The sequence below is a fragment of the Oncorhynchus nerka genome, linkage group LG21 (genome assembly GCF_034236695.1).
Source record: "Oncorhynchus nerka isolate Pitt River linkage group LG21, Oner_Uvic_2.0, whole genome shotgun sequence".
Lineage (NCBI taxonomy): Eukaryota > Metazoa > Chordata > Actinopteri > Salmoniformes > Salmonidae > Oncorhynchus > Oncorhynchus nerka.
The window spans coordinates 24537349-24562148 of NC_088416.1; the positions used below are offsets into that span (position 1 = coordinate 24537349).

The 24800-nt window shown below is 42.8% G+C and overlaps 1 protein-coding gene across 1 annotated transcript; it reads left to right on the forward strand.

The window, feature by feature from the left end:
* Window positions 1-4888: 4888 nt before the first annotated feature.
* LOC115104148 (histone-lysine N-methyltransferase EZH1-like) lies at window positions 4889-24262 on the forward strand. The gene is given in 21 exon segments (XM_029625390.2): window positions 4889-5145; window positions 6193-6382; window positions 6468-6593; window positions 8411-8533; window positions 11137-11254; window positions 11508-11723; window positions 12433-12535; window positions 13259-13302; window positions 13305-13421; window positions 15378-15469; window positions 15620-15782; window positions 18297-18478; window positions 19552-19643; window positions 19855-19883; window positions 20008-20133; window positions 21453-21631; window positions 21849-21944; window positions 22111-22192; window positions 22306-22386; window positions 22484-22568; window positions 22725-24262. Coding segments are annotated over 20 exon segments (2301 nt in total). The 5' UTR covers window positions 4889-5145; window positions 6193-6196; the 3' UTR covers window positions 22786-24262.
* Window positions 24263-24800: the final 538 nt, after the last annotated feature.

A 24800-nucleotide genomic window follows, 5' to 3' on the forward strand; every position in this document is an offset into this window, starting at 1 on the left:
GCTACACTTCTTCCTTCTCTAGCGCATCAGCTTCTACCAAACAATTCCATTTTGGAGGCTCAAATAAATGTTCAATGGGCTACAAGACACAAGCATATTTTGAGGAACGTCGAAAAACGCTTTGCTCAGCACCTCAATCAGAGAATTATTTGAGATGATTAATAACTGTGTAGTGTATTTCGCCAGCTGCACCGATAGGCCTCTGAACTGATCCATCTCCACTCACACATCTGACTATATAAAACCCTCTTTCCAGGTGCCAAGAGTTACACACACCGTTTACATAGAGCACAATTAAGAACTTTCCGCTGATAAGGGCCTCGCTCTCAAGCATATCTTCCTGCTTTCTCATGTTTGCTATTGTTTTACAGTCTGGTATAAACTCGCCACGGCCCAGATCAAGCACCATTGTGGAAGTGCCAGGAAAGAGAGAGGGCAGGCTTAGAAAAATGCACCGTAGAAGAGCACTGTAGGTAACACACTGAAACTGCCTTACTGCCTGCAGTGTCAGAATTACGGATCAGGGGCTGTATGTATCAAGCATCTCAGAGTAGGAGTACCGATCTAGGATCTAAAAGGCAAGTCAACACTCCAACTCTGAGATGCTTAATGGCCCCAGGAATACACAGCCAGTAACAAAGAGTGAGAACCAGAACTAATTGTACACAAAAATGATTCCATTGTAGGTGGACCGACCATACTGTGTTAAATGTGAATCAGTGATCAATAAATTATCAATAAGGCCCGATGATACACAGTAACGATTGAGCATATGGTTGACGTCAGAAGACAGCAACTAGATGCGTTTTGAAGATGATTTCATTACGTAATCATTCTTTTATTCTGGTTGGGCCTGGTGTTTTGAAGATGATTTCATTACGTAATCATTCTTTTATTCTGGTTGGGCCTGGTGTTTTGAAGATGATTTCATTACTTAATCATTATTTTATTCTGGTTGGGCCTGGTGTTTTGAAGATGATTTCATTACTTAATCATTATTTTATTCTGGTTGGGCCTGGTGTTTTGAAGATGATTTCATTACTTAATCATTATTTTATTCTGGTTGGGCCTGGTGTTTTGAAGATGATTTCATTATGTAATCATTATTTTATTCTGGTTGGGCCTGGTGTTTTGAAGATGATTTCATTACTTAATTTCTCTTTTATTCTGGTTGGACCTGGTGTTTTGAAGATGATTTCATTACTTAATCATTATTTTATTCTGGTTGGGCCTGGTGTTTTGAAGATGATTTCATTACTTAATCATTATTTTATTCTGGTTGGGCCTGGTGTTTTGAAGATGATTTCATTATGTAATCATTATTTTATTCTGGTTGGGCCTGGTGTTTTGAAGATGATTTCATTACTTAATTTCTCTTTTATTCTAGTTGGACCTGGTGTTTTGAAGATGATTTCATTACTTAATCATTATTTTATTCAGGTTGGGCCTGGTGTTTTGAAGATGATTTCATTACTTAATCATTCTTTTATTCTGGTTGGGCCTGGTGTTTTGAAGATGATTTCATTATGTAATCATTCTTTTATTCTGGTTGGGCCTGGTGTTTTGAAGATGATTTCATTACTTAATCATTCTTTTATTCTAGTTGGACCTGGTGTTTTGAAGATGATTTCATTACTTAATCATTATTTTATTCAGGTTGGGCCTGGTGTTTTGAAGATGATTTCATTACTTAATCATTCTTTTATTCTGGTTGGGCCTGGTGTTTTGAAGATGATTTCATTACTTAATCATTCTTTTATTCTGGTTGGGCCTGGTGTTTTGAAGATGATTTCATTATGTAATCATTATTTTATTCTGGTTGGGCCTGGTGTTTTGAAGATGATTTCATTATGTAATCATTCTTTTATTCTGGTTGGGCCTGGTGTTTTGAAGATGATTTCATTACTTAATCATTCTTTTATTCTGGTTGGGCCTGGTGTTTTGAAGATGATTTCATTACTTAATCATTCTTTTATTCTGGTTGGGCCTGGTGTTTTGAAGATGATTTCATTATGTAATCATTCTTTTATTCTGGTTGGGCCTGGTGTTTTGAAGATGATTTCATTACTTAATCATTCTTTTATTCTGGTTGGGCCTGGTGTTTTGAAGATGATTTCATTATGTAATCATTCTTTTATTCTGGTTGGGCCTGGTGTTTTGAAGATGATTTCATTACTTAATCATTCTTTTATTCTGGTTGGGCCTGGTGTTTTGAAGATGATTTCATTACTTAATCATTCTTTTATTCTGGTTGGGCCTGGTGTTTTGAAGATGATTTCATTATGTAATCATTCTTTTATTCTGGTTGGGCCTGGTGTTTTGAAGATGATTTCATTACTTAATCATTCTTTTATTCTGGTTGGGCCTGGTGTTTTGAAGATGATTTCATTATGTAATCATTATTTTATTCTGGTTGGGCCTGGTGTTTTGAAGATGATTTCATTACTTAATCATTCTTTTATTCTGGTTGGGCCTGGTGTTTTGAAGATGATTTCATTATGTAATCATTCTTTTATTCTGGTTGGGCCTGGTGTTTTGAAGATGATTTCATTACTTAATCATTCTTTTATTCTGGTTGGGCCTGGTGTTTTGAAGATGATTTCATTATGTAATCATTATTTTATTCTGGTTGGGCCTGGTGTTTTGAAGATGATTTCATTATGTAATCATTCTTTTATTCTGGTTGGGCCTGGTGTTTTGAAGATGATTTCATTATGTAATCATTCTTTTATTCTGGTTGGGCCTGGTGTTTTGAAGATGATTTCATTACTTAATCATTCTTTTATTCTGGTTGGGCCTGGTGTTTTGAAGATGATTTCATTATGTAATCATTCTTTTATTCTGGTTGGGCCTGGTGTTTTGAAGATGATTTCATTACTTAATCATTCTTTTATTCTGGTTGGGCCTGGTGTTTTGAAGATGATTTCATTACTTAATCATTCTTTTATTCTGGTTGGGCCTGGTGTTTTGAAGATGATTTCATTATGTAATCATTCTTTTATTCTGGTTGGGCCTGGTGTTTTGAAGATGATTTCATTACTTAATCATTCTTTTATTCTGGTTGGGCCTGGTGTTTTGAAGATGATTTCATTATGTAATCATTCTTTTATTCTGGTTGGGCCTGGTGTTTTGAAGATGATTTCATTACTTAATCATTCTTTTATTCTGGTTGGGCCTGGTGTTTTGAAGATGATTTCATTATGTAATCATTCTTTTATTCTGGTTGGGCCTGGTGTTTTGAAGATGATTTCATTACTTAATCATTCTTTTATTCTGGTTGGGCCTGGTGTTTTGAAGATGATTTCATTATGTAATCATTCTTTTATTCTGGATGGGCCTGGTGTTTTGAAGATGATTTCATTATGTAATCATTCTTTTATTCTGGTTGGGCCTGGTGTTTTGAAGATGATTTCATTATGTAATCATTATTTTATTCTGGTTGGGCCTGGTGTTTTGAAGATGATTTCATTATGTAATCATTCTTTTATTCTCGTTGGGCCTGGTGTTTTGAAGATGATTTCATTACTTAATCATTATTTTATTCTGGTTGGGCCTGGTGTTTTGAAGATGATTTCATTATGTAATCATTCTTTTATTCTGGTTGGGCCTGGTGTTTTGAAGTGGATTATGTCGTCCTTTTCCATCCTGTTGCTTGTCAATGGCCAGATCATAAAGCAGCCGTAGACTTGTCATTCTACACCCTGGAAGAAATGTAGGCCTAATATCGTGATATTGGTACAACTGTAATATAATGGACAACTTTAATAAAAGAAGCCCTACAGTGCCATCTTCTGTATGGAAAAAAAGGACAGCAGGGTTCACCTTCACCAGCAGTTTTGCTAGTTTTCACTCCTACCTTCACAGTACTTCATTTATATAACATTTACATTGCCATCATGATGTAATATGTATCTATTAACTGTTTCTAAGGTATTTATGAACACTCTATAATAGATTATGCTTAGCATAGAGTATTTTTATTCTATCTTCCAGACAGTTATTTCCCATTTCATTTAAACAGACTGTTTGTATCATAAAAAGCAGTACGTCTGTAATGGTAGGCTAGGCTACTGTTTAATGAGCACTGACTGTTGAACACAGCTAACATGGGTCTGGCTGGTCCGCTGTGTTGTCTGTGTTACTGGACCAGTCGAGTTCTCTTTCCTCTGAGAATCACGTGACTATGAGTAGCGTGCCACAGCCCCAGCTCGCACTGCGCACCCGCCCCTTGAGAGAAGGAAAACAACATGCGCTAGACTCGAGGCTGGAGGCTTCCTCTTCCATGATCAGCATGATCTTCCTCTTCCATGATTGATTGAGGAACAATACTCATTGATAATATATGTTTGTTATTACCCCTGTATAAATGTGAATGACATTTATACATGAATTATGGAAAAATACAACAGGGTACCTTACCAATATACAGTATGAGAGCAAAGGTTGTTGGTGATGAACGAATGATGTTACTAAATAACCTTCCCAAATACCATCACCTGACCCTCATATTAAAATGCATTACATCCGTATAGGTATAGCATTTGTTCTATTTTACTTTTTTTTAAAATTATATCTCATTATATGAACAAATAATAACACATATTAAACCTCATTATTATGACTACCTATCAACTGTAGCATTTTGATAAATTAGTATTATCCACTAGTTATTAGTAGCCTATAGTAGCTTAGTCGCCTATGTAATAGTTGACTAATAGTAATAGTATTCTGATAGTAGTAATAATGTTAGTAGTAGCCTTATAGCAGACGTGTAGCCCTTGTGAGTTGAATCATTCATAAGCTACATGTGGGCTATCCAAATGTCCATATACTTTCAAGTCGCACGCTTTTTTACCCCAGTCCAGCTACCAAGCACAGTGTGGTCACAATACAGACGTCACTCTCTAACTGAGCCAGTTAAGTGCGCAGCTTTTAACTGTACAACTTCAATTTCAGCATGCTTGCGGACGACATAGGAATCTTCGGATCCCATCGGCGTGTGAACCCAAATACACGAATCCTATTATTTACGTCGCGTCCGTAGCGAAGAAATCCGTATTTTATGGTGGATTTCATACGGGGAGTTCAACGCTGTAGTGGCGAGCTCAAGTCGCTACAAATAAGAGGACACGAGGATCCTTAAAGGTAATTCTAACTGCGACACTGTATCAAAACGGGACATGTGTGCGCGCATCCCAGAGAAGCGCATTAGAACATTCACATTATAATGTTATTGGTTGGGCGTGAAAGCTGTCCATTGCGTAAAACGAACATAATTGAAATGGATAGGCGATGCATCAACGTATGTGACTTCTGTTATCGACTGTTGGTGTAGGATTCTAAGGAAGGCTAATGTCTGGTACGGTTCAAACGAATCATTTGCCCTGAAAACGAAAAGCCTTTACGCAGCGTGACATTTATTTTGCTTCTCACCAATCCCACAACATTTTGTGGGATAGGGTTATAGAATTCTGCAGAAGAGGTTATGAAATCCTGGAAAAGTGTACTACGCACTTAGCTGCTCTGTTTTCATATTGGCTTTCAGAAGAGAAACGCCCACTTTTACTAATGTTGTATGTGCAGGGGAGAACGTGTTTAACAGACTGCCATTTGGTTTCGGTATATGACACGTTTGACGTGTTTGAGGTTTCACTTTATTATAGGCCCGTTATTTTATGATTCCGTTGTTCTAGTCCCACATGATACGATTACGATGGCACATTATAGCGCTGACCAGGATGCACTGGAAGGTGTTTTTTTAAGCCTTTTTAACGCAGTCCTTGGTGCTTTTGCTAACAGAAGGGGGCGATGGTTCGCTCACGCACGCACACGCATGCAGAAGTTTGAGTCATGCGTTTCGTTTGGCTGTGTGAGTGAGTGAGTGTGTGTGTGTGTGGAGGGGGGGGGATCACTTCTCTTACGGGAAGCTCTTGGAAAATTACTTTTCCAATTGCCATTGATGTTATCACATCCCAGATCCAAGTAAAACGTGTTTTTGGAGTTAGGCACAACCAATTCACACACCACACACACACCAACAGTGTTATCCTCCTTTAATGCTACTTCTAACAACACAAAAAATGACCCTTAAGAATAATAGAAAAGTGTTCTTTAGCATGATTGACCAGGGCACTTCCATGTGTTTTGTCTTTGTGTCAGTGCCAGTAACTCTATCATTCTATCATTGTGCAGGACCATGGAGGAGGCCCCAGAGGTCCCTGTCTCAGACCCAGTCCCGGACTCGGCCCTAATCCTGACCCCAACACCTTGTCCTGCCTCCAACATACCCTCCCGAAGCCTGTTGGAGTGGAGGAAGAGGGTGAAGTCTGAGTACATGCGCCTCCGTCAGCTAAAACGCTTTAAAAACGCAGAGGAGGTAAAGGTAAGGATAATGAGAGAGAGAGAGAGAGAGAGAGATTGTGTGTATAGCTATTACAAACTATTCATACATTTCCTGTCTTTTCCAGGCCTTGTTCATGTCCAACCGGCAGAAGATAGAGGAACGTACCAACCTTCTGAATGAGGAGTGGTCCAAGCTGAGGATCCAGTCAGTTCCCCTGTCTACCCCAGGTGGAGCGCTACCCGGCAAAAAGGTGAGAGAGAGAAAGAGACAAAAGGATAGCGAGGCATACAGTAGGAGGCGACGCATCACATTTTCTGGCCTATCCAGACAAAGCAACGATTTCCTGTGCCAGTGAACCTCATGGCTGCGCTTGCAATAGCTCTTCCATTGATGTTCTCAGATGGATTTATAGCTCTCAACAGGAAAAAATCCAAAATTATTTTGCATAATTGAAACAAGAACACTTTCTCTTAGTCACAGATGGACAAAATCACTTAGTGCTTAAAATATGCGTTTGTAACGAGTCTGCACCAAATACTTACATGTAATTTTGTTTTTGAAACATTCAATTGAAATACTTAAGAATTCCGTTCATTCCTATGGAGGACAGTTCCTACTGCAGAGTGCCAATATGGCCGACCGGTGGCTTCGAAGCCTCTCAATGGCCAATACATAGCATCAGCAATCCAGGGTTTGTAGACATTGTTGGTCTGCACACTGAACGGTGTCTCTGGATTGCCCAGAGAACTTTTGTGTGATCACATTTATTTTACAGTTATAGGAAAGGTGAACTCTTACAGTAAGTCGTTTATAATTGGATTGTTACTATATTTAGAAAGTATTTCAGTCATTCCAAGCCCTATTGTGACACTTTTGTTGAATAGGACAAAATAATATCAGATATTTCATAATATTTGTACTATGTACTTGAGTTTGTGTCCTCAAAGGGGAGTCTACCTCAGAAGTGTATAAGAGGCCTCCCGGGTGGCGCAGTGGTTAAGGGCCCTGTACTGTAGCGCCAGCTGTGCCATCAGAGTCCCTGGGTTCGTGCCCAGGCTCTGTCGTAACCGGCAGCGACCAGGAGGTCTGTGGGGCGACGCACAATTGGCCTAGCGTCGCCCGGGTTAGGGAGGGCTTGGTCGGTAGAGGTGTCCTTGTCTCATCGCGCACCAGCGACTCCTGTGGCGGGCTGGGCGCAGTGTGCGCTAGCCAAGGTGGCCAGGTCGGTAGAGGTGTCCTTGTCTCATCGCGCACCAGCGACTCCTGTGGCGGGCTGGGCGCAGTGTGCGCTAGCCAAGGTGGCCAGGTGCACGGTGTTTCCTCTGGCGCGTTGGTGCGGCTGGCTTCCGGGTTGGATGCGCACTGTGTTAAGAAGCAGTGCGGCTTGGTTGGGTTGTGTATCGGAGGACGCATGACTTTCAACCTTTGTCTCTCCCGAGCCCGTACGGGAGTTGTAGCGATGAGACAAGATAGTAGCTACTACAACAATTGGATACCATGAAAAAGGGGTATAAAATTTTTTAATAATAATTAAAAGAAATGTATTTAAAAGGTTCTAGACCTTTTAAAAATGTTGCAGAACTACCAGTTATTGTTTATGGCCATCTCATGAAGAATATTTACTTTTGTGTATGTGTATTTAAGGGGAAATCTACATTTTGGCCATTAACTAGCCCTTTCAAGCCCATTCTGGCTCCTGCCTCTTCATTAACCAGGCCAGGGTCTGCTCTCCCATCAGCCTGACAGAGGACTGTGATGTTTCATCCCTTTTTAGGGAGATCCTGAGCTGCCAAAAAGGGTTCATGAGGTCAATGACTAAACTCTCTCAGAACCTATGATGAAAACAGCCTGGAGGCAGACAGAGCAGCATCTTGTGTTCCTGAAATTCTCACTGTGCTCTTCTCTAGTGTCTTGGTATTTGTTTCCTAGTTCATTTCAGAGTAGTGTCAGTGGATATAGCATTTTCTTTATCCAGTTGGGTAATAGTAGCCTACCTGTTCGTTATAATCCAGTGCTGGTCTGTCCTACTTTGTCATACTCACCCATCTGTCTCTGGTCCAATCACAGTTGTGCATGGTGGAGTTTGGCTTCCCAGCGTTTAAAGCTCAGGCGGTTGCCGTGCGGCCCCTGACGACAGTGGCAGGAATCCCCTTCATGTACTCCTGGTCCCCTCTGCAGCAGAACTTCATGGTACGGGGCTTTCTTGACAACACACACACATTCAGTATACACTACCGGTCAAAAGTTTTAGAACACCGACTCATTCAAGGGTTTTTCTTTATTTTTACTATTTTCTACATTGTAGAATAACAGTGAAGGCATCAAAACTATGAAATAACACATATGTAATCATATAGTAACCAAAAAAGTGTTAAACAAATCCAAATATATTTTAGATTTGAGAATCTTCAAATACCCACCCTTTGCCTTGATGACAGCTTTGCACACTCTTGGCATTCTCTCAAACACCTACATGAGGTCGCCTGGAATGCATTTCAATTAACAGGTGTGGCTTCCTAAAAGTACTTTTTTTTTACATTTCTTTCCTTAATGCATTTGAGCCAATCAGTTGTGTTGTGACAAGGTAGGGGGGTATACAGAAGATAGCCCTATTTGGTGAAAGACCAAGTCCATATTATGGCAAGAACAGCACAAATACGCAAAGAGAAATGACAGTCCATCATTACTTTAAGACATGAAGGTCAGTCAATACGGAACATTTTCAAGAACTTTGAAAGATCCTTCAAGTGCAGTCGCAAAAACCATCAAGCGCTATGATGAAACTGGCTCTCATGAGGACCGCCACAGGAAAGGAAGACCCAGAGTAACCTCTGCTGCAGAGGATAAGTTCATTACAGTTACCAACCTCAGAAATTTCTGCCCAAATAAATGCATCACAGAGTTTGAGTAACAGACACATCTCAACATCAACTGTTCAGAGGAGACTGTGTGAATCAGGCCTTCATGGTCAAATTGCTGCATAGAAACCACTACTAAGGGACACCAATAAGAAGAAGAGACTTGCTTGGGCCAAGAAACACAAGCAATGGACTTTAGACCGGAGGAAATTTGTCCTTTGGTCTAGAGTCCAAATTGGAGATTTTTGGTTCCAACCGCCGTGTCTTTGTGAGACGCAGAGTAGGTGAACGGATGATTTTCGCATGTGTATTTCCCACTGTAAAGCATGGAGGAGGAGGTGTTTTGATGTGGGGCTGCTTTGCTGGTGACACTGTCTGTGATTTATTTCGAATTCAAAGCACATTTAACCAGCATGGCAACCACAGCATTCCGCAGCGCTATGCCATCCCATCTGGTTTGGGCTTAGTCCCACTATCATTTTTTTTCAACAGGACAATGACCCAACACACCTCCAGGCTGTGTAAGGGCTATTTGACCAAGAAGGAGAGTGATGGAGTGCTGCATCAAATGACCTGGCCTCCACAATCTCAACCAAATTGACATGGTTTGGGATGAGTCGGCCCGCAGAGTAAAGGAAAAGCAGCCAACAAGTGCTCAGCATATGTGGGAACTCCTTCACGACTGTTGGAAAAGCATTCCAGGTGAAGCTGTTTGAGAGAATGTCAAGAGTGTGCAAAGCTGTCATCAAGGCAAAGGGTGGCTATTTGAAGAATCTCAATGTCACGTCCTGACCTTAGTTCCTTTTGTATGTTTCTATTTTTAGGTTGGCCAGGGCATGAGTTGGGGTGGGCATTCAATGTTTTTGTTCTATGTTTGGTATTTCTATGTGTTTGGCCTGGTATGGTTCCCAATCAGAGGCAGCTGTCAATCATTGTCTCTGATTGAGAACCATACTTAGGTAGCCTGTTTTCCCACTCTTGTTTGTGGGTGGTTGTTTTCTGTTTAGTGTATGTCACCTTGCAGAACTGTTTTCGTTTCTTCCAGTCACTTCGTTATTTTGTTTTGTGTGTTCAGTTAATAAATTAACATGGGCACTTACCACGCTGCGCATTGGTCCGATATTTCGTCAGACGACGAAGAGATCCGTTACACTCAAATACGAAATATATATTTGTTTACCACTTTTTTGGATACTATATGACTCCATATGTGTTATTTCATAGTTTTGATGCCTTCACTATTATTCTACAATGTAGAAAATGTTCAAAATAAAGAAAGACCTGTGAATGTGTAGGTGTTTTAATACTTTTGAACGGTAGTGAACATACACACCAGGGAAAACACACGGCCTTATTCCACTTGTGTAATAACAATAAACGCTCATTTCTATGCAATAACAAAGTCATTTCTCAATTACTGTGCAACAACATGATAGGTCGCTTCTAACGTTACTACGTTGTTATTACACAGGTATAAAACCCCAAATATGAACATTTGCACACAGATTTATTCATGTACCACATTAACACACAAACAGCCAGATGTGACTATGTGTTTGTTGATTTTGAGTCCCATAGGGCGTGGCACAATTGGCCCAGCGTCGTCCGGGTTTGGCCAGTGTAACCGATGTGAAATGGCTAGCTAGTTAGCGGTGGTGCACGCTAGTAGCGTTTCAATCGATGACGTCACTCGCTCTGAGACCTGAAGTAGTTGTTCCCCTTGCTCTGCAAGGGCCGCGGCTTTTGTGGAGTGATGGGTAACGATGCTTTGTGGGTGTCAGTTGTTGATGTGTGCAGAGGGTCCCTGGTTCGAACCCGGGTCGGGGAGAGGGGACGGATGAAAGCTATACTGTTACACCGGGGTAAATAAGAATTTGTTCTTAACTGACTTGCCTAGTTAAAAAAAAATTAAATACAATATTTTGTTTTTCCTAGGTGGAGGATGAGACGTTCCTCCATAACATCCCCTACATGGGAGACGAGGTGTTGGAGCAGGACGAGGCCTTCCTGGAGGAGCTTATCGACAACTATGACGGTGTCCATGGAGACAGAGGTGACCTGCCTAGACCAGGGATATCATCCTTTCTGTCCTGTTTCGATTACGCACACTGTCAGTCTGATCTATCACAGAGTTATATTATTGGAGACGTGGGGGTTCGGCGGGCTCCAGGAGGTCATCGGTACAGTACGTGCGTTGCTGTGTGCTGCTGGGGAAATCTTAATTGTTTAGGGGATATGTGCTGACGTATATTGCATGATGTCATCAGTAGGTGCTGACATGTTTGACTGTGTGGTTTGTCTCCCAGAGGGAGGGTTCATCAACGACGAGATCTTTAAAGAGTTGGTGGAGGCCTTGAGCCAGTACTCAGACCAGGAGGAGGAAGAGGAGGAGGCGGCGGAGGAGAAAGGGGGGAAAGAGGAGGAGGAGAAGGGGGTGAGGAAGAGCGCTGGGGAAGGGACTGAAGAGGCCAAGGTGGGGCCCACAGCCTTCTTCAGGAGGAAGAGGAGGAGTGTCATAGAGGGTAAGTGTCCTCCAGAGTCTTTTGACTGAAAGATGTAACCACAACTAACATACAGTAGTTCATGTCTCCTAGATGTGATTGGATGCTTATGTAACAAAAGGCAATACGTGCTGTTTTCTACATGAGAGTCACTGGTTTTACTATGCTGGACTATCTGAAGGGAAATGTGCATGCTTATTTGTATATGCTATAGACTTGTCCTCCTACTCTTATCAGTGGCATGAGAGAACAGAGGGTACAGGTCAGGTTGATCACTGTGACTGTACTGTACCCCATGTTGTACAGGAGCCAGCAGGTCACTCTGTCCCAACACAGTGGCACTGCCTGGCATTGTTTACCTAGAGACTTTCCCAGTCCCAGGGACAGACTGGGTGGATGGGGAACATGTTTGGTCATAACACCAATACAATACGACCAGGTTCTGGTTACAAGGCCCTTTGACCTCTGGCACATAGAGAGCACCAGGGATTATGGGAACTCTCAGTGTCAGAACTTATCAGTATGACTGACACACTCATTGGTGCTCTCTCAATACACAGAGCACATGGACAAACAGTCCTCAATAGGATCGGGACTCGTTCCAATATGATTGCTTACATGGCAAAAAGTGCAAATACAATTACATCTCAATGGGAAATTGGAACTAGAAAAGGGGTGGTTGAGTAGCTAATTATCTGCTCTTTGCTTTTCTTCTCACTACCTTCCTTAGTGAGGGATTCGCCTGCCAATAAGAAGATCCCGCATGATAAGATATTCATGGCCATCGCCTCGATGTTCCCCTACAAGGGTACGACGGAGGAGCTGAAGGAAAAGTAAGAAAAGTGCCCAACAACTGTGCTGTGCTTAGCCGAGCGTTGCTTCGTGTTCACCATGGAGATGGGAGCTCTCAGGGAGATGCTAATAATGCTCTCTGCCCTCTCTTCTCACGCTCAATAGAAAAGTTGTTGCATCCCCGTCTGAAAGGCCTTTTTCTTATAAAATACCGCAAACTGAACACTCTCATCCAAATCCACCTGCAAATGAGCATAGGCCAGGGGTCGGCAACAGGGCCAAGTTTTTAGTAAAACAAAGAATAATAATGTTTTGTTTTCCGTTAAACAGAAAATAACTGTAAAATTCAGCAAAATGTTTGTTTCATTTAGGAAATCTGTTCATAAGTATTCCCACAAATCATTTTTTTTTGACTTGATCGTGTCTCAATGTAATCAAGGTATGAAATTATTGTTATTTCCAAATTCAGTTTATTTTTGGGCTTAGTTGTGGTCTATTTGCAATGTACAAATTATTATAATTATCTTCCAGCCCCCCAACCATCCGCTCCGACAAAAATCGTCCCGCAGCCTGATCTAGTTGCCTACCCCTGGCATAGACCTACTTGAGTCAGAATACAGCTACTTACTGTAGTTTCCCACTTCTACTGTATATCATGCAGTATACCATGCTCATCCAAAATACAATCCTAATACAAAGTTATATTATGCATGGTAAGGCTATGTTTTTTTTATCCCCTTCTTCCCCAAATGACACTTCCCTAGGTACAAGGACCTCCTGGAGCCCCCCAGCCCGGTAAAGCTGCCCCCCTCTGCACCCCTAACATAGACGGGCCGTTCGCCAAGTCTGTCCAGCGGGAGCAGTCTCTGCACTCCTTCCATACGCTGTTCTGCAGGCGCTGCTTCAAATACGACTGCTTCCTCCACCGTAATGTGTCCTATCGGTTTACTCTTTTCTCTCACTTTCTGTATCTCTCTCTCTCTCTCTCTAACTCTCTCTGTGTTTTTAACCTATTGACATCTGTCAACATGTGGCTTTTCCTCTAGATCTATGTTTTTATTTTTTCTCTCTGTCTCACTCGGACTCTCGTGGAATCAACACAGCTCTAGTGTTATAATAAATGCATTATTACTAGCCAGGACAAACATATTTTCACAATTTCACTAATATCATCAAAATCAATGAATCGTAGCACGTTTTTGGGCTCATTCAGTAGTTTTTACCTGATAAAGTAGAAATAGTTTTTAAAGTACCGTTTGTATTCCCTAAAAAAACATTGAAAATGACACTTGCTGCTTCCTGTTGTCATGGCTTTTTGATTTATGATTTAAATGTCCAAATTCATAATCAATATGCTGAAATACTTGTGATATTTTGATGACCAATACATAAAAGTTACACCCTACACACACGGGTCACACATGTTCAGAATACTTGTATTTTGCTAAATGGTTAGTGTGTTGGGCCAGTAACCGAAAGGTTGCTGGATCGAATCCCCGAGCTGACAAGGTAAAAATCTGCCATTCTGCCCCTGAGCAAGGCAGTTAACCCACTGTTCCCCGGGTCACTGAAGACGTGGATGTCGATCAAGGCAGCCCCCTGCACCTCTGTGATTCAGAGGGGTTGGGTTAAATGGGGAAGACACATTTCAGTTGAAAACATTCAGTTGGACAACTGACTAGGTATCCCCCTAAATTAGCACCTTTCAAACTGCACACGTACTAATATTTCCCGAGCGGTCACTCAATAATGGAATTGATGAGTTTGTTCTAATGTAATCAATAGCGCACGCATATGAATCACTCACATCGATATCGTATTGGAATCAATTGAACTGGGACAATAACCGTGGCGATATGTACCATTAGCACTCTTCTACCAGACAAACCTCAACGAACTTGGGTAAACTACAAATATATGTCGAATGATGACCACCTGTCGTAGCCATTTATCAACTTATTTCTCCGTGAGAAAATGATTTTGGAAGATGGCCAATACGGAAAAGGAAACTTTTTGGACTGGATCATTTCAACAAATCACCACATCATCGGTTTCTAATAGCAATAGGGGTTTGCTTTCATTTGAACGATAGCTTAACCCTCAAATCCATTCATTCATTTTTTCTAGCCACCGTGGTCTGAAAATGACATCTGAAAATGACAGCAGCATACATGCCACTAAGGACTGGCATGTATGACAAATACAGTGGCAGTGTCCAAAATATATGATTGTCAGCTGTTGTCAAACACACGTTGGTCTCAAAATGATTCTCTTCCTCAAAAGTGTGCAGCGAATTCTACTAGATGAAAACCCAAAATTAGTATTTTTAAAATACTTTAAAATACTATAAAACGTTCTATTTTTGCATACCCAAAGTGCCTACTATTGAGAACGCAAGTATATTTGGACACGGCCACTGGTACTAAACCAAAGATAAGCAATCGATTTTGTGAGATCATGCTGACTATAAACTGTAATACTAACATCACCCATCTGAGGTAAAAAAGGATGTGTTTTTCCTGCAATTCTTGTGTGGTGAAAACATTAGTATGTGTAATGTAGTAACACGTTCTGTCCACCATTGGGAAATTAGCATAATGTAACCTAATTAAATATGTCAAAGTAATTCAATATTTTAATATGTGATAACAGTAAATGTAGCAGACTCACACATTTTTACAACAATGACATATATTTCTTCCTACTTTAACCATGGAGAGAATCTATATGCTCCCAATCATAATTTAACCAGGCGCTCTAGACTAGAATGTCCATAGGGTCTGTGCAGCAGGCGAAATGTTTTACGTTAGTATTACTAGTATTACTGTTCTACTAACATACTATCAGTTACTATCAGTATACTAATAGTATGTGTCTTTCCAGCTTTTCACGCTACGCCCAATGTTTACAAGAGGAAGAGCAAGGAGATTCGCATGGAGACAGAGCCCTGTGGTCTGGACTGCTTTCTGCTACAGGTGTGCTCAGTTCCTCTACATGTCCTCTGTGTTTAACTGCCCGACAACAGACAGACAAGCCAATGATGAATTTCTGATCCATTCATCCCTTTTTAACACTCTTCTATCTCTTCACTTCTGTCCCTGTCTTCCTCTCTCCCTCCTCTAAAGAAAGGGGCCAAAGAGTTTGCGGATCAGGAGATGCTGCGTTCCCAGAGGTCTCGGCGGCGGCGGCGACAGCCACGCCCTCCCAGCTCCAGCTGCCCTGGCCCGTCAGGCACCACTGAGGAGGCCAAGGAGGTGGATAGTGACCACGAGACCACCAGCTCCTCAGGTAGCTAGGGGAAACACTAGCATTATAAGGGACAAGACAGACCAACACGAACGTCAGTGGAGCGCAGTAGAGCACCTGCTGGGTGACGACAAATGGTGGCGATTCAACATGTAGAATCGTTGGGAAATGAACAGAAAATGATGACATTTACATTTAACATTTAAGTCATTTAGCAGACGCTCTTATCCAGAGCGACTTACAAATTGGTGCGTTCACCTTAAGACATCCAGTGGAACAGCCACTTTTACAATAGTGCATCTAAATCTTTTAAGGAGGGGGGGGTGAGAAGGATTACTTTATCCTATCCTATCTTTATCCTGATGACCGATGTTCTGTGGTCAGAGGCGATAGGACGGCCACCCACAGCGCACGGCCGATGTTCATGTCAGTCTGTCTGGTCCGTAAGTACTTTAAGAGACAATTGTGTGAAAGACGAGCTTCTAAGGTACTATTCATAGGTTGCACCTCCGTCACTCGGTCGTGTCATTCCATTGTTATGAACGTTCTCAAGGCGCTCTCTACCGGGCGGCGCCATAGTGGTGCCCTAAAGTGGTTATAAGCCCAGTCATTCTGGACGGAGGCTAACGACTGTTCAGTCTAAATTACACTATTGTGCCTGGAAATACAACAAATTTACTTTAGACAGATTGCAATATTGTCATTAGCTAGCAAAGTTTTTTTAAACATAGCTATCAATGCTAACGGTAGCTAGCTCAAATCTGCTGTCCTCCCCTCAATCTTAGCTAAATAGCTAACGTTATACTGCATCTGAAGTCAATCTGGCAACATCAAAATGATGACAAAAGTTTTTTTTTTTGCCTTCTTTTTAAATTGCATTGTATTTCTAAGCCACTGTAATTCCCCAGCTAGCAATGAGGAATCGGCCCAGAATCCTCTTCCGGGTGTCAGACTCGGCCCGGAATCAAAAGGAATGACTGCCCAGAATCTGCCCAAGAACATCGGGCCATTTCCGTCTACCAGAATTCAGCCGACTTTGCCGGCGTCTTACCAGAATCCACCCAGAAGTGGCCCGATGCAAATGTAAATAAATGTATACAAAATTACCTGATTTAGTCATTTTAAATATTACTATTTTACATTATATACATAAAAGTTCTACCCATCCACACAAAAACATTTTGTGTCACCTGGTGACCGTGTCAGCATGCATGCGCCAGGCCCGCCACAGAGCGATGGGACAAGGACATCCCGGGCCGGCCAAACCCTCCCCTAACTTGGACGACGCTGGACCAATTGTGCGTCACCTCATTGGTCTCCCGGTCGCGCCCGGCACGGGTCTCGAACCAGCATCTGTAGCAACGCAGTTTGCACTGCGATGCAGTGTCTTAGACCGCTGCGCCACTCGGGAAGCTCCATCCACAAAGTTTGTAATGCTTATCAATTGCCTTGCACAAAGTATCAAAATACTAGACAGGACTCTTAAAGGATTTAATTGAAATGTTAATTGTATTTTTGATCACAGAAACAATGAGAAAATATGGAAAAATAAATAATGAAATGTTAATTATATAAAGCAGCCCGTGTAATCATCTGCCAGAGAGTAGCCCCAATCGGCCCCAGCCCCAAGTCATACGTTTGGGCCAGATAACTCACACCGGAATCGGCCCAGATCCACTGTGCTAGCTGGGGCACCTTTTATGACATTTTCTTCAGCGCTCATTGACAATACATTGAGTAGGATGCTCAGTTGGGCATCAGTCCAAAACAGACGTTCAAAACAATATTGTGATGGAAATGCAACCCATGAATAGGAGACTACCAGCTTCCTATCTTCTCAGGTAGGAGAACACTAATGCCTCATCTGCTACGGTACTACTGTATATCTGTCATACCTCAGTGTATTAATGACAGAATGGATCGACTATGTTCCCCATAATGCTCATCTGCCAGAATGGTTCATGTGTGCTGAATGCAGTACATCAGAAAAGAGAACCTTGGCTGAAGATGATTCTTTTTTTTTTTTTTTTACTATTCACTCTCACTTGCTCTCCAAACACAATAATCCAACCATGGGTTTCAGCCCCAAAACCAATAGATTCTTCACTCAGCCTCTCCCCCTGGTTTCCTCTTTCTGTTGACAGACTCATGTGGAGAACGGTGGGAGGGGAGAAAGAGCACTCTCCTCAGGCTCTCGTTTTCTCTGTCTTAATCATTCACTCAGTCTCTCTACTGTCTCTCTCTTGCATTCAGTTTGGAAGGAACTATTATCTGTACTGTGATGTCACTGCAGCTCTTCATTTTGAAGATAGACTACTGACTTAAGCTGGTGGCCCAGAGGCCTTCCCCTAGCTCAAATCATGTGTAAGAACAGATTGGTGAGCGGACTAATAAGCATTCCCCAGTCATAGCATGTGGTCACAATAACACAGCCTTGAACCTGTTGCCAAGCAACATGTCACTCTCTGCCTTTGGCAGTGGGTGTATGTGCGTGAGTCTCAAATGCCTCCCTCCCTCTCTGTGCGTGCGCATGTGTGTGTTTTTGCGTACGGTCAGAGAGCAACTCTCGCTGTCAGACCCCCACCAAGCTGTGTCCGGGGGAGGAGCACGGGGAACAGGTGGAACCTCCTGTCCAGTGGAGTGGGGCTGAGGAGTCTCTGTTCAGAGTGCTGCACGGAACCTACTACAACAACTTCTGCTCCATCGCTCGCCTCATCAGCACCAAGACCTGCAAACAGGTGAACCACCAAGAACCTACACTCACCAGATGTTCATATACTCTATTGATACACCAATTAAAGCATGTCTCCTGGACAACACGCTAATGACCAAAACAACATTACAGACTAGTACAGACCGACAAGATAACAAAGTGGTGCTGTGACTGTGTTGTATGTAGTGTGTCGGCATTGATACAAGTGTCGTAACACATAATACTGTGTGGAAAATTGGGATGATTGGAATGGAATGTAAACAACACGCAGAGTCATAACTTAGGACTTTTACGACATGACATCTTTGTTCTCCGAGACTCCGTCACGGTCTCCGGGCTCAGACGGCTTGTAGCAAGCGGATCCCTTCCTAGCCAAGGTATTGTGGGGATGCTATGTGTCTCTAATATGGGGGAGTTATAGGAGTATTGTATGGGGAACATATTAGGCCTTCTGATCAGATTTACAAAGCTATTGAGAGACACGTTCCAATCCTCCAAAACCAAAACAGAGAGACAAAGACCGAGAAACAAAGAGGGCGAAGCGCGACGACAGAGATCCAGATCCGCCACAGACGTTGCAAAGTAGCTTAGCCCCCTGCAGCAGCATCCCGGCCCCTAGCACAACGCTAGTGTGCCTCTATAGCATGGCCCTGTTATCCCTCAGAGAGCCTGTGGTTTGGCTGGATGGAAACACCGCAGCTACGAGCTTCCCAGTCCCTCCCTCTGCGTAATGTGTGTCTGTCTGTTTTAGGGAGGAAGCCAAATCTGTTTGGGAGGTGTGTGTGTGTGTGTGTGTGTGTGTGTGTGTGTGTGTGTGTGTGTGTGTGTGTGTGTGTGTGTGTGTGTGTGTGCGCATTACGCTGAGATGGTGGTGGGTTCTGATAGGGGAGGAGAGGGCCGGGTGTTTTATGGAGTAATCACATGCAGCGATGCACTTCCCAGCTTAATTTGAGAGACACTCAACTACACAATGGGACCAAGTCCAGGTCCACACAAGATTCTGCATAGTTGTGTATAGTTGCGTCATATCTGTGTGTATGCGTTGACAAATATGCCTGCATGTGTGTGTTTAATGTGTGTGTTCCCTCTCTTCTTCAGGTGTATGAGTTTGCTGTGAAAGAGGTCCTGATCCATCGTGTTCCGTTGGTGGAGGCTGGCAACTCCCCTCAGAAGAAGAAGAGGAAGCACAGGCAAGATGGCCGCTGACTTTTACACTCACTCACTCCCAGTCCCAGTTGCAACATGACCTCATAGGAATGTAGTGAGAATGGACCCTGATACACAGATCAGTGAGAGAAATAGATGAAACCTTGCAGAAAATGAAAGTAACTGCTCTTTTTCAAATAGCTTTGTACAGAAATAGACATGATTATTGAAAGTGTTTTTCATTTCTTTCTGTAGGTTATGGGCAAAAATACAGCTCAAGAAAGGTGAGTTCTTCACTTGACTGAAGTATTGAAATAGTCAAATTAACGTTGTCAAATGCATTTCTTACACAATAATTCAGAATTATGTATCTGCTCATTGTATAATTAAAGCCTTTGTCCTCTCTAGATAACTTGTCCAATCAGGTGTACAACTACCAACCATGCGACCACCCAGACCACCCATGTGACAGCTCCTGTCCCTGTGTGATGACCCAGAATTTCTGTGAGAAGTTCTGCCAGTGTGAGCACGAGTGTGAGTGTCACCTTACCCAAACACACATCCACTGCTACCACCACATCCTAACACACACACACACACACACACACCACTTCCCAACTCGGACAGACCCTTAGCAGAAGTCCAAGACATATCAGTATAAAAAAAGACATATTGCAACACATACGGAACATTCCTTGCACTAAACTGGCTGTAGTAAATGTTTACTACAATTACCTGTACTGACAGCGAGAGGTTTCACAGCTCAACTCTGTAATGGGAATAGGAATGTGTTCACAGGACAATTCTGCTGAAGCCAAGCTCTCTTTCACCCGGTGGATAAAAAGGCCCTTTTGACAGGCCAGAATAGACAGTGGAACAGTGTGTAAGACGATCCTCCTCCTCGCTGTGTGTTCCGCAGGATAAGCTGTCCTCTGGCAGGCAGGGTTTGGTTAGCTGCATGGGCATCTGTTCAGCATGGGGCGTGGTTCACAATGCTCTGACACATTCATCCCAGGAGAAATGAGCCTGAACCGCTGGGCCCACGCACTTCCACAAATGGCCACAGGGCGGAAGGGAGAGAGAGGGAGAGAGACAGAGAGAGAGAGAGAGAGAGAGAGAGCTTGGATCTGAATTCACAGCTTTGGCTCATTTTTTGTTCTAATAGAAATACAGTTCTCCCTCCCTGGTTCTGACAGGAAGCAGCGTATGGAGGGTTTAATGTGTGAGCTCCACAGCCCTGGAGAGAAATCAAAGAGACGTGACAGGCACAGTGGCTGAGCTACAACATCCATCCCTACACTTATACGAGACAGACCGCTACGACTGAACACTGCTCGGTGATGCGCGCACACACACACACACACACACACACACGCAAACTGTAGGGAAGAAGACTTAGGAAGGAGGAGAGACAAGACTAATGTTACTGCTTATGGCCTATTGTCCTCCAGCTAAACCTGTTGGAGAGGAGAGGGACATTTTAAGTTGTCTGTCGCTCGTTTTCCTTCTTCCTCTGCCCGGAAGGCTTTCCATTACTCTCAGCACAGCTGTATTTCAGCATAGCTGCCAGCAGGGGTCAGTGATTGATGAGTTACATTACAGAGCAGCGGCTTTTCTTTTTACCGTTGGAGGCAGCGTTCATTAATGAAAATGCGGTTGCCGTTCGCCACACAGCCACAGAGAATTCTGTTACAAATGAGTTCTCTAGTCCACTGAGGCATATAACTCATACGGCCTCTCTGTTACCGCAGTATGTTTCAATGCTGTTTCTAAAAAGTGACTATAAACCTCTCCGCTGAACGTTCCCCTGTCTGACTCTGAACACTAACCTGGGGTGTTACGTTGTCCTCCAGGCCAGAACCGTTTCCCGGGCTGCCGCTGTAAGACCCAGTGCAACACCAAGCAATGTCCCTGCTACCTGGCGGTGAGGGAATGTGACCCAGATCTGTGTATGACCTGTGGAGCCGCGGACCACTGGGACAGCAAGGTAGTCTCCTGCAAGAACTGCAGCATCCAAAGGGGGCTCAAGAAGGTAGGCCAGCAGGTCATGTTCCAGTTCAAAGGAATAGAAAATAGAAGCTGGTTTCACAGGTAGCTTTTGATAGCTGATGATGTGCTGTTTCTGAATTCAGGTCGGAGTCAGAACCCATATTAACATGCTTGTGACTTGCTGAGGAATGAAAGGCACACTTGTATTATTCCAGTGTTGTCTTGTATGTCAGCCAACTTTAACCTCTGACCTCTCCCAGCACCTCCTGCTGGCCCCCTCAAACGTGGCAGGGTGGGGCACCTTCATCAAAGAGTCAGTTCAGAAGAATGAGTTCATCTCAGAGTACTGTGGAGAGGTGAGGCTACATAAAACTGTTGAACGTAGCTTTCTTTATCATGTAATGGGGTATAGTTGGGTGTGGGGTTTATATGGTAACAGTACGTGTTTGTATGAATGTCTTTGTATTAATGTATAAAACATTTAGTCTGACCATCACGCTCTGAAACTGTCTGTGTCTGCAGCTAATCTCGCAGGATGAGGCGGACCGACGGGGGAGGATCTACGACAAATACATGTCCAGCTTCCTCTTCAACCTGAACAATGGTAATAATGACTCCTCAACACGCTGATGATGCACAGTTAACCCTTTAAAGGACATCACCGTCGCTGTGTTCTGTGATCGCTGAGGTGACACTGTTCCTGTAATGTCTCAACAGACTTTGTCGTGGACGCCACAAGGAAAGGGAATAAAATCCGATTTGCGAATCACTCGGTGAACCCAAACTGCTACGCTAAGGGTAGGATCATAGAGAAAAATACAAAGCCTGTTTTTTTGGAATGATTTGGTTTGGTGACGTGTACAAATCAATGATATAATGGCTGTTATGGTTGCAGTGGTCATGGTGAATGGAGACCACCGCATCGGGATCTTTGCCAAACGGGCTATCCTACAGGGGGAGGAGCTCTTCTTCGACTATAGGTAGAGCCTTGTGGCCATGGGAACACTGGAGCCTTCGATACAATACGGTATCGCAGTCCTTCTTTGGTTGTCTCTGATATTTGTGGGATGACTTGCATTTATTTTTTACACTGATGCTTCATACTGTCCTGACTCTCTCTCTCCTGCCCCTTACAGGTACAGCCAGGATGATGCCCTGAAGTATGTGGGCATAGAGAGAGAGGTCGACGTGGCCTAGCATTAACCTGCTGCATTTCAACCACCCGCACTGACCCCTTGCTGACTGACCCCCCTTCCGTCACCTGGTAACTCTTCTGCTCCTCCCCACAATGCCACAACAAACAGAAGCTCTATTGGCCTCTGTGAAACATTCACCGTAATGGAGGAGAATTAAAATAGCTGATCTATGTTACTGACAATTGGGGCATTGACAACAGTGCTGTGACTAAATGGTTTTCTTCTCCCTTGGTGACAATTTCAGTGAAATCACTTCCTCTCTGCAGGAAGCACTTCCCCACTGCTTTATCACTCACCTATCGAAACTGTGTACGTGAAGCTTCTGGAACGAAACAAGCAATTAGAATGGCAACAAAACCTACTATCTACAGTATATATTCAATGTATCGCTTATACTGTACCATCAGCCTCATGGCATTGTTGTTATTTTCAACATGAAAACATGCTGTGTGTTATTCTCTCTGTATTTGTTATTCTCTCTGTTACTGTACTCACATCTATTAACTATTGCAACGCTAACTTTTTAGCCTACAGTGTGTCTATTAAGAGTGCAAGACAAGCGCACGTGTTGTCTTTTGGTTTAAAATGAACTGTAAGCACATTAGCAAGATAATTAGCTTTTATTTTCAAATGCAGCTCTATGGAGGAACTCAATATCCTGTCATGTTACTCAGAAAAAGCCTCTTCCTGGTAGCTTTTGGAGGCAATGCTAAACTCATGATAATGCTTAAGCTCTGTATCTGACCGGTCTCTGTGGCTATAGCATCAACACCACCCCCTTCATACATAATGAAATAACTTACTGTGCATTTATACCAATGTTCTTCAAAAAAATATGCCGTACCGTACGAGAAACCGACTAACTGAATGTGAACTCTGAAGTGGTGGTTGATGGGAGATCTCATTCCTCCTTTAGTTTGACAACTCTAGTCACCCGTGCCGTGCCATTGGTACTCAGTGATATGTATACTTTATGAAGCATTTGCCATTCAGTTTACAATGAGCGTCAGCTCTTCTAACTCTAAAGAGACTATATTCGTGTGTAAGAACCATGAACATTATAGTCTTCCCTGAACTAGCTGTGAGTGCCAAATGAATCTAAACTGAAAGAGAAGGGTTGTCATTATGGTGTTTGTATTGTATATAATGGACAGGACTGTGTTACAGGTAACCATTTTACGGTTCTACTCGTCATGGGAAAATGAAATGGGAAAAATCTTTTTACTATTTCAAGTGCCCCACCTGGATGTTGTGTACGTACAACCATCCATCTGGTCATGTTGTCACACTATATAAAAGTGAATTGTGGAACTGACATCCAGGTCTGATATTCACCCAGGATTTTATCCTTCAATCCAAAAACATTGACACCCACGACAAGATGAGATCTTTCTGCACGGAGGTGACTGAAACGATATGGAATTTATCGTTATGTACAACTTATGCCTATGAAAATAAAACTTTAACTTTATACATTATTGCTATATGCATCTTGTCGTTGAGTACCATTGTCAGTCAAAGTGGGGGAGCGCTCTTTTGGGGGCTAGGATGAGTCAGGGTTGAACATACCCTAGCCTCAACCACAGCCCTAGTTTCAGGTCCACATCCCGGTTCAACACTAACTCTCAACTACAACCCTAGCCCTAGCTTCTTGTCCACATCCCGGTTCAACACTAAGCCTCAACTACAACCCTAGCCCTAGCTTCTTGCCCACATCCTGGTTCAACACTACAGTCGTGGCCAAAAGTTTGGAGAATGACACAAATATTAATTTTCACAAAGTCTGCTGCCTCAGTTTGTATCATGGCAATTTGCATATACTTCAAAATGTTATGAAGAGTGATCAGATGAGTTACAATTCATTGCAAAGTCCCTCTTTGCCACGCAAATGAACTGAATCCCCCCAAAAACATTTCCACTGCATTTCAGCTCTGCCACAAAAGGACCATCTGACATCATGTCAGTGATTCTCTCGTTAACACAGGTGTGAGTGTTGATGAGGACAAGGCTGGAGAT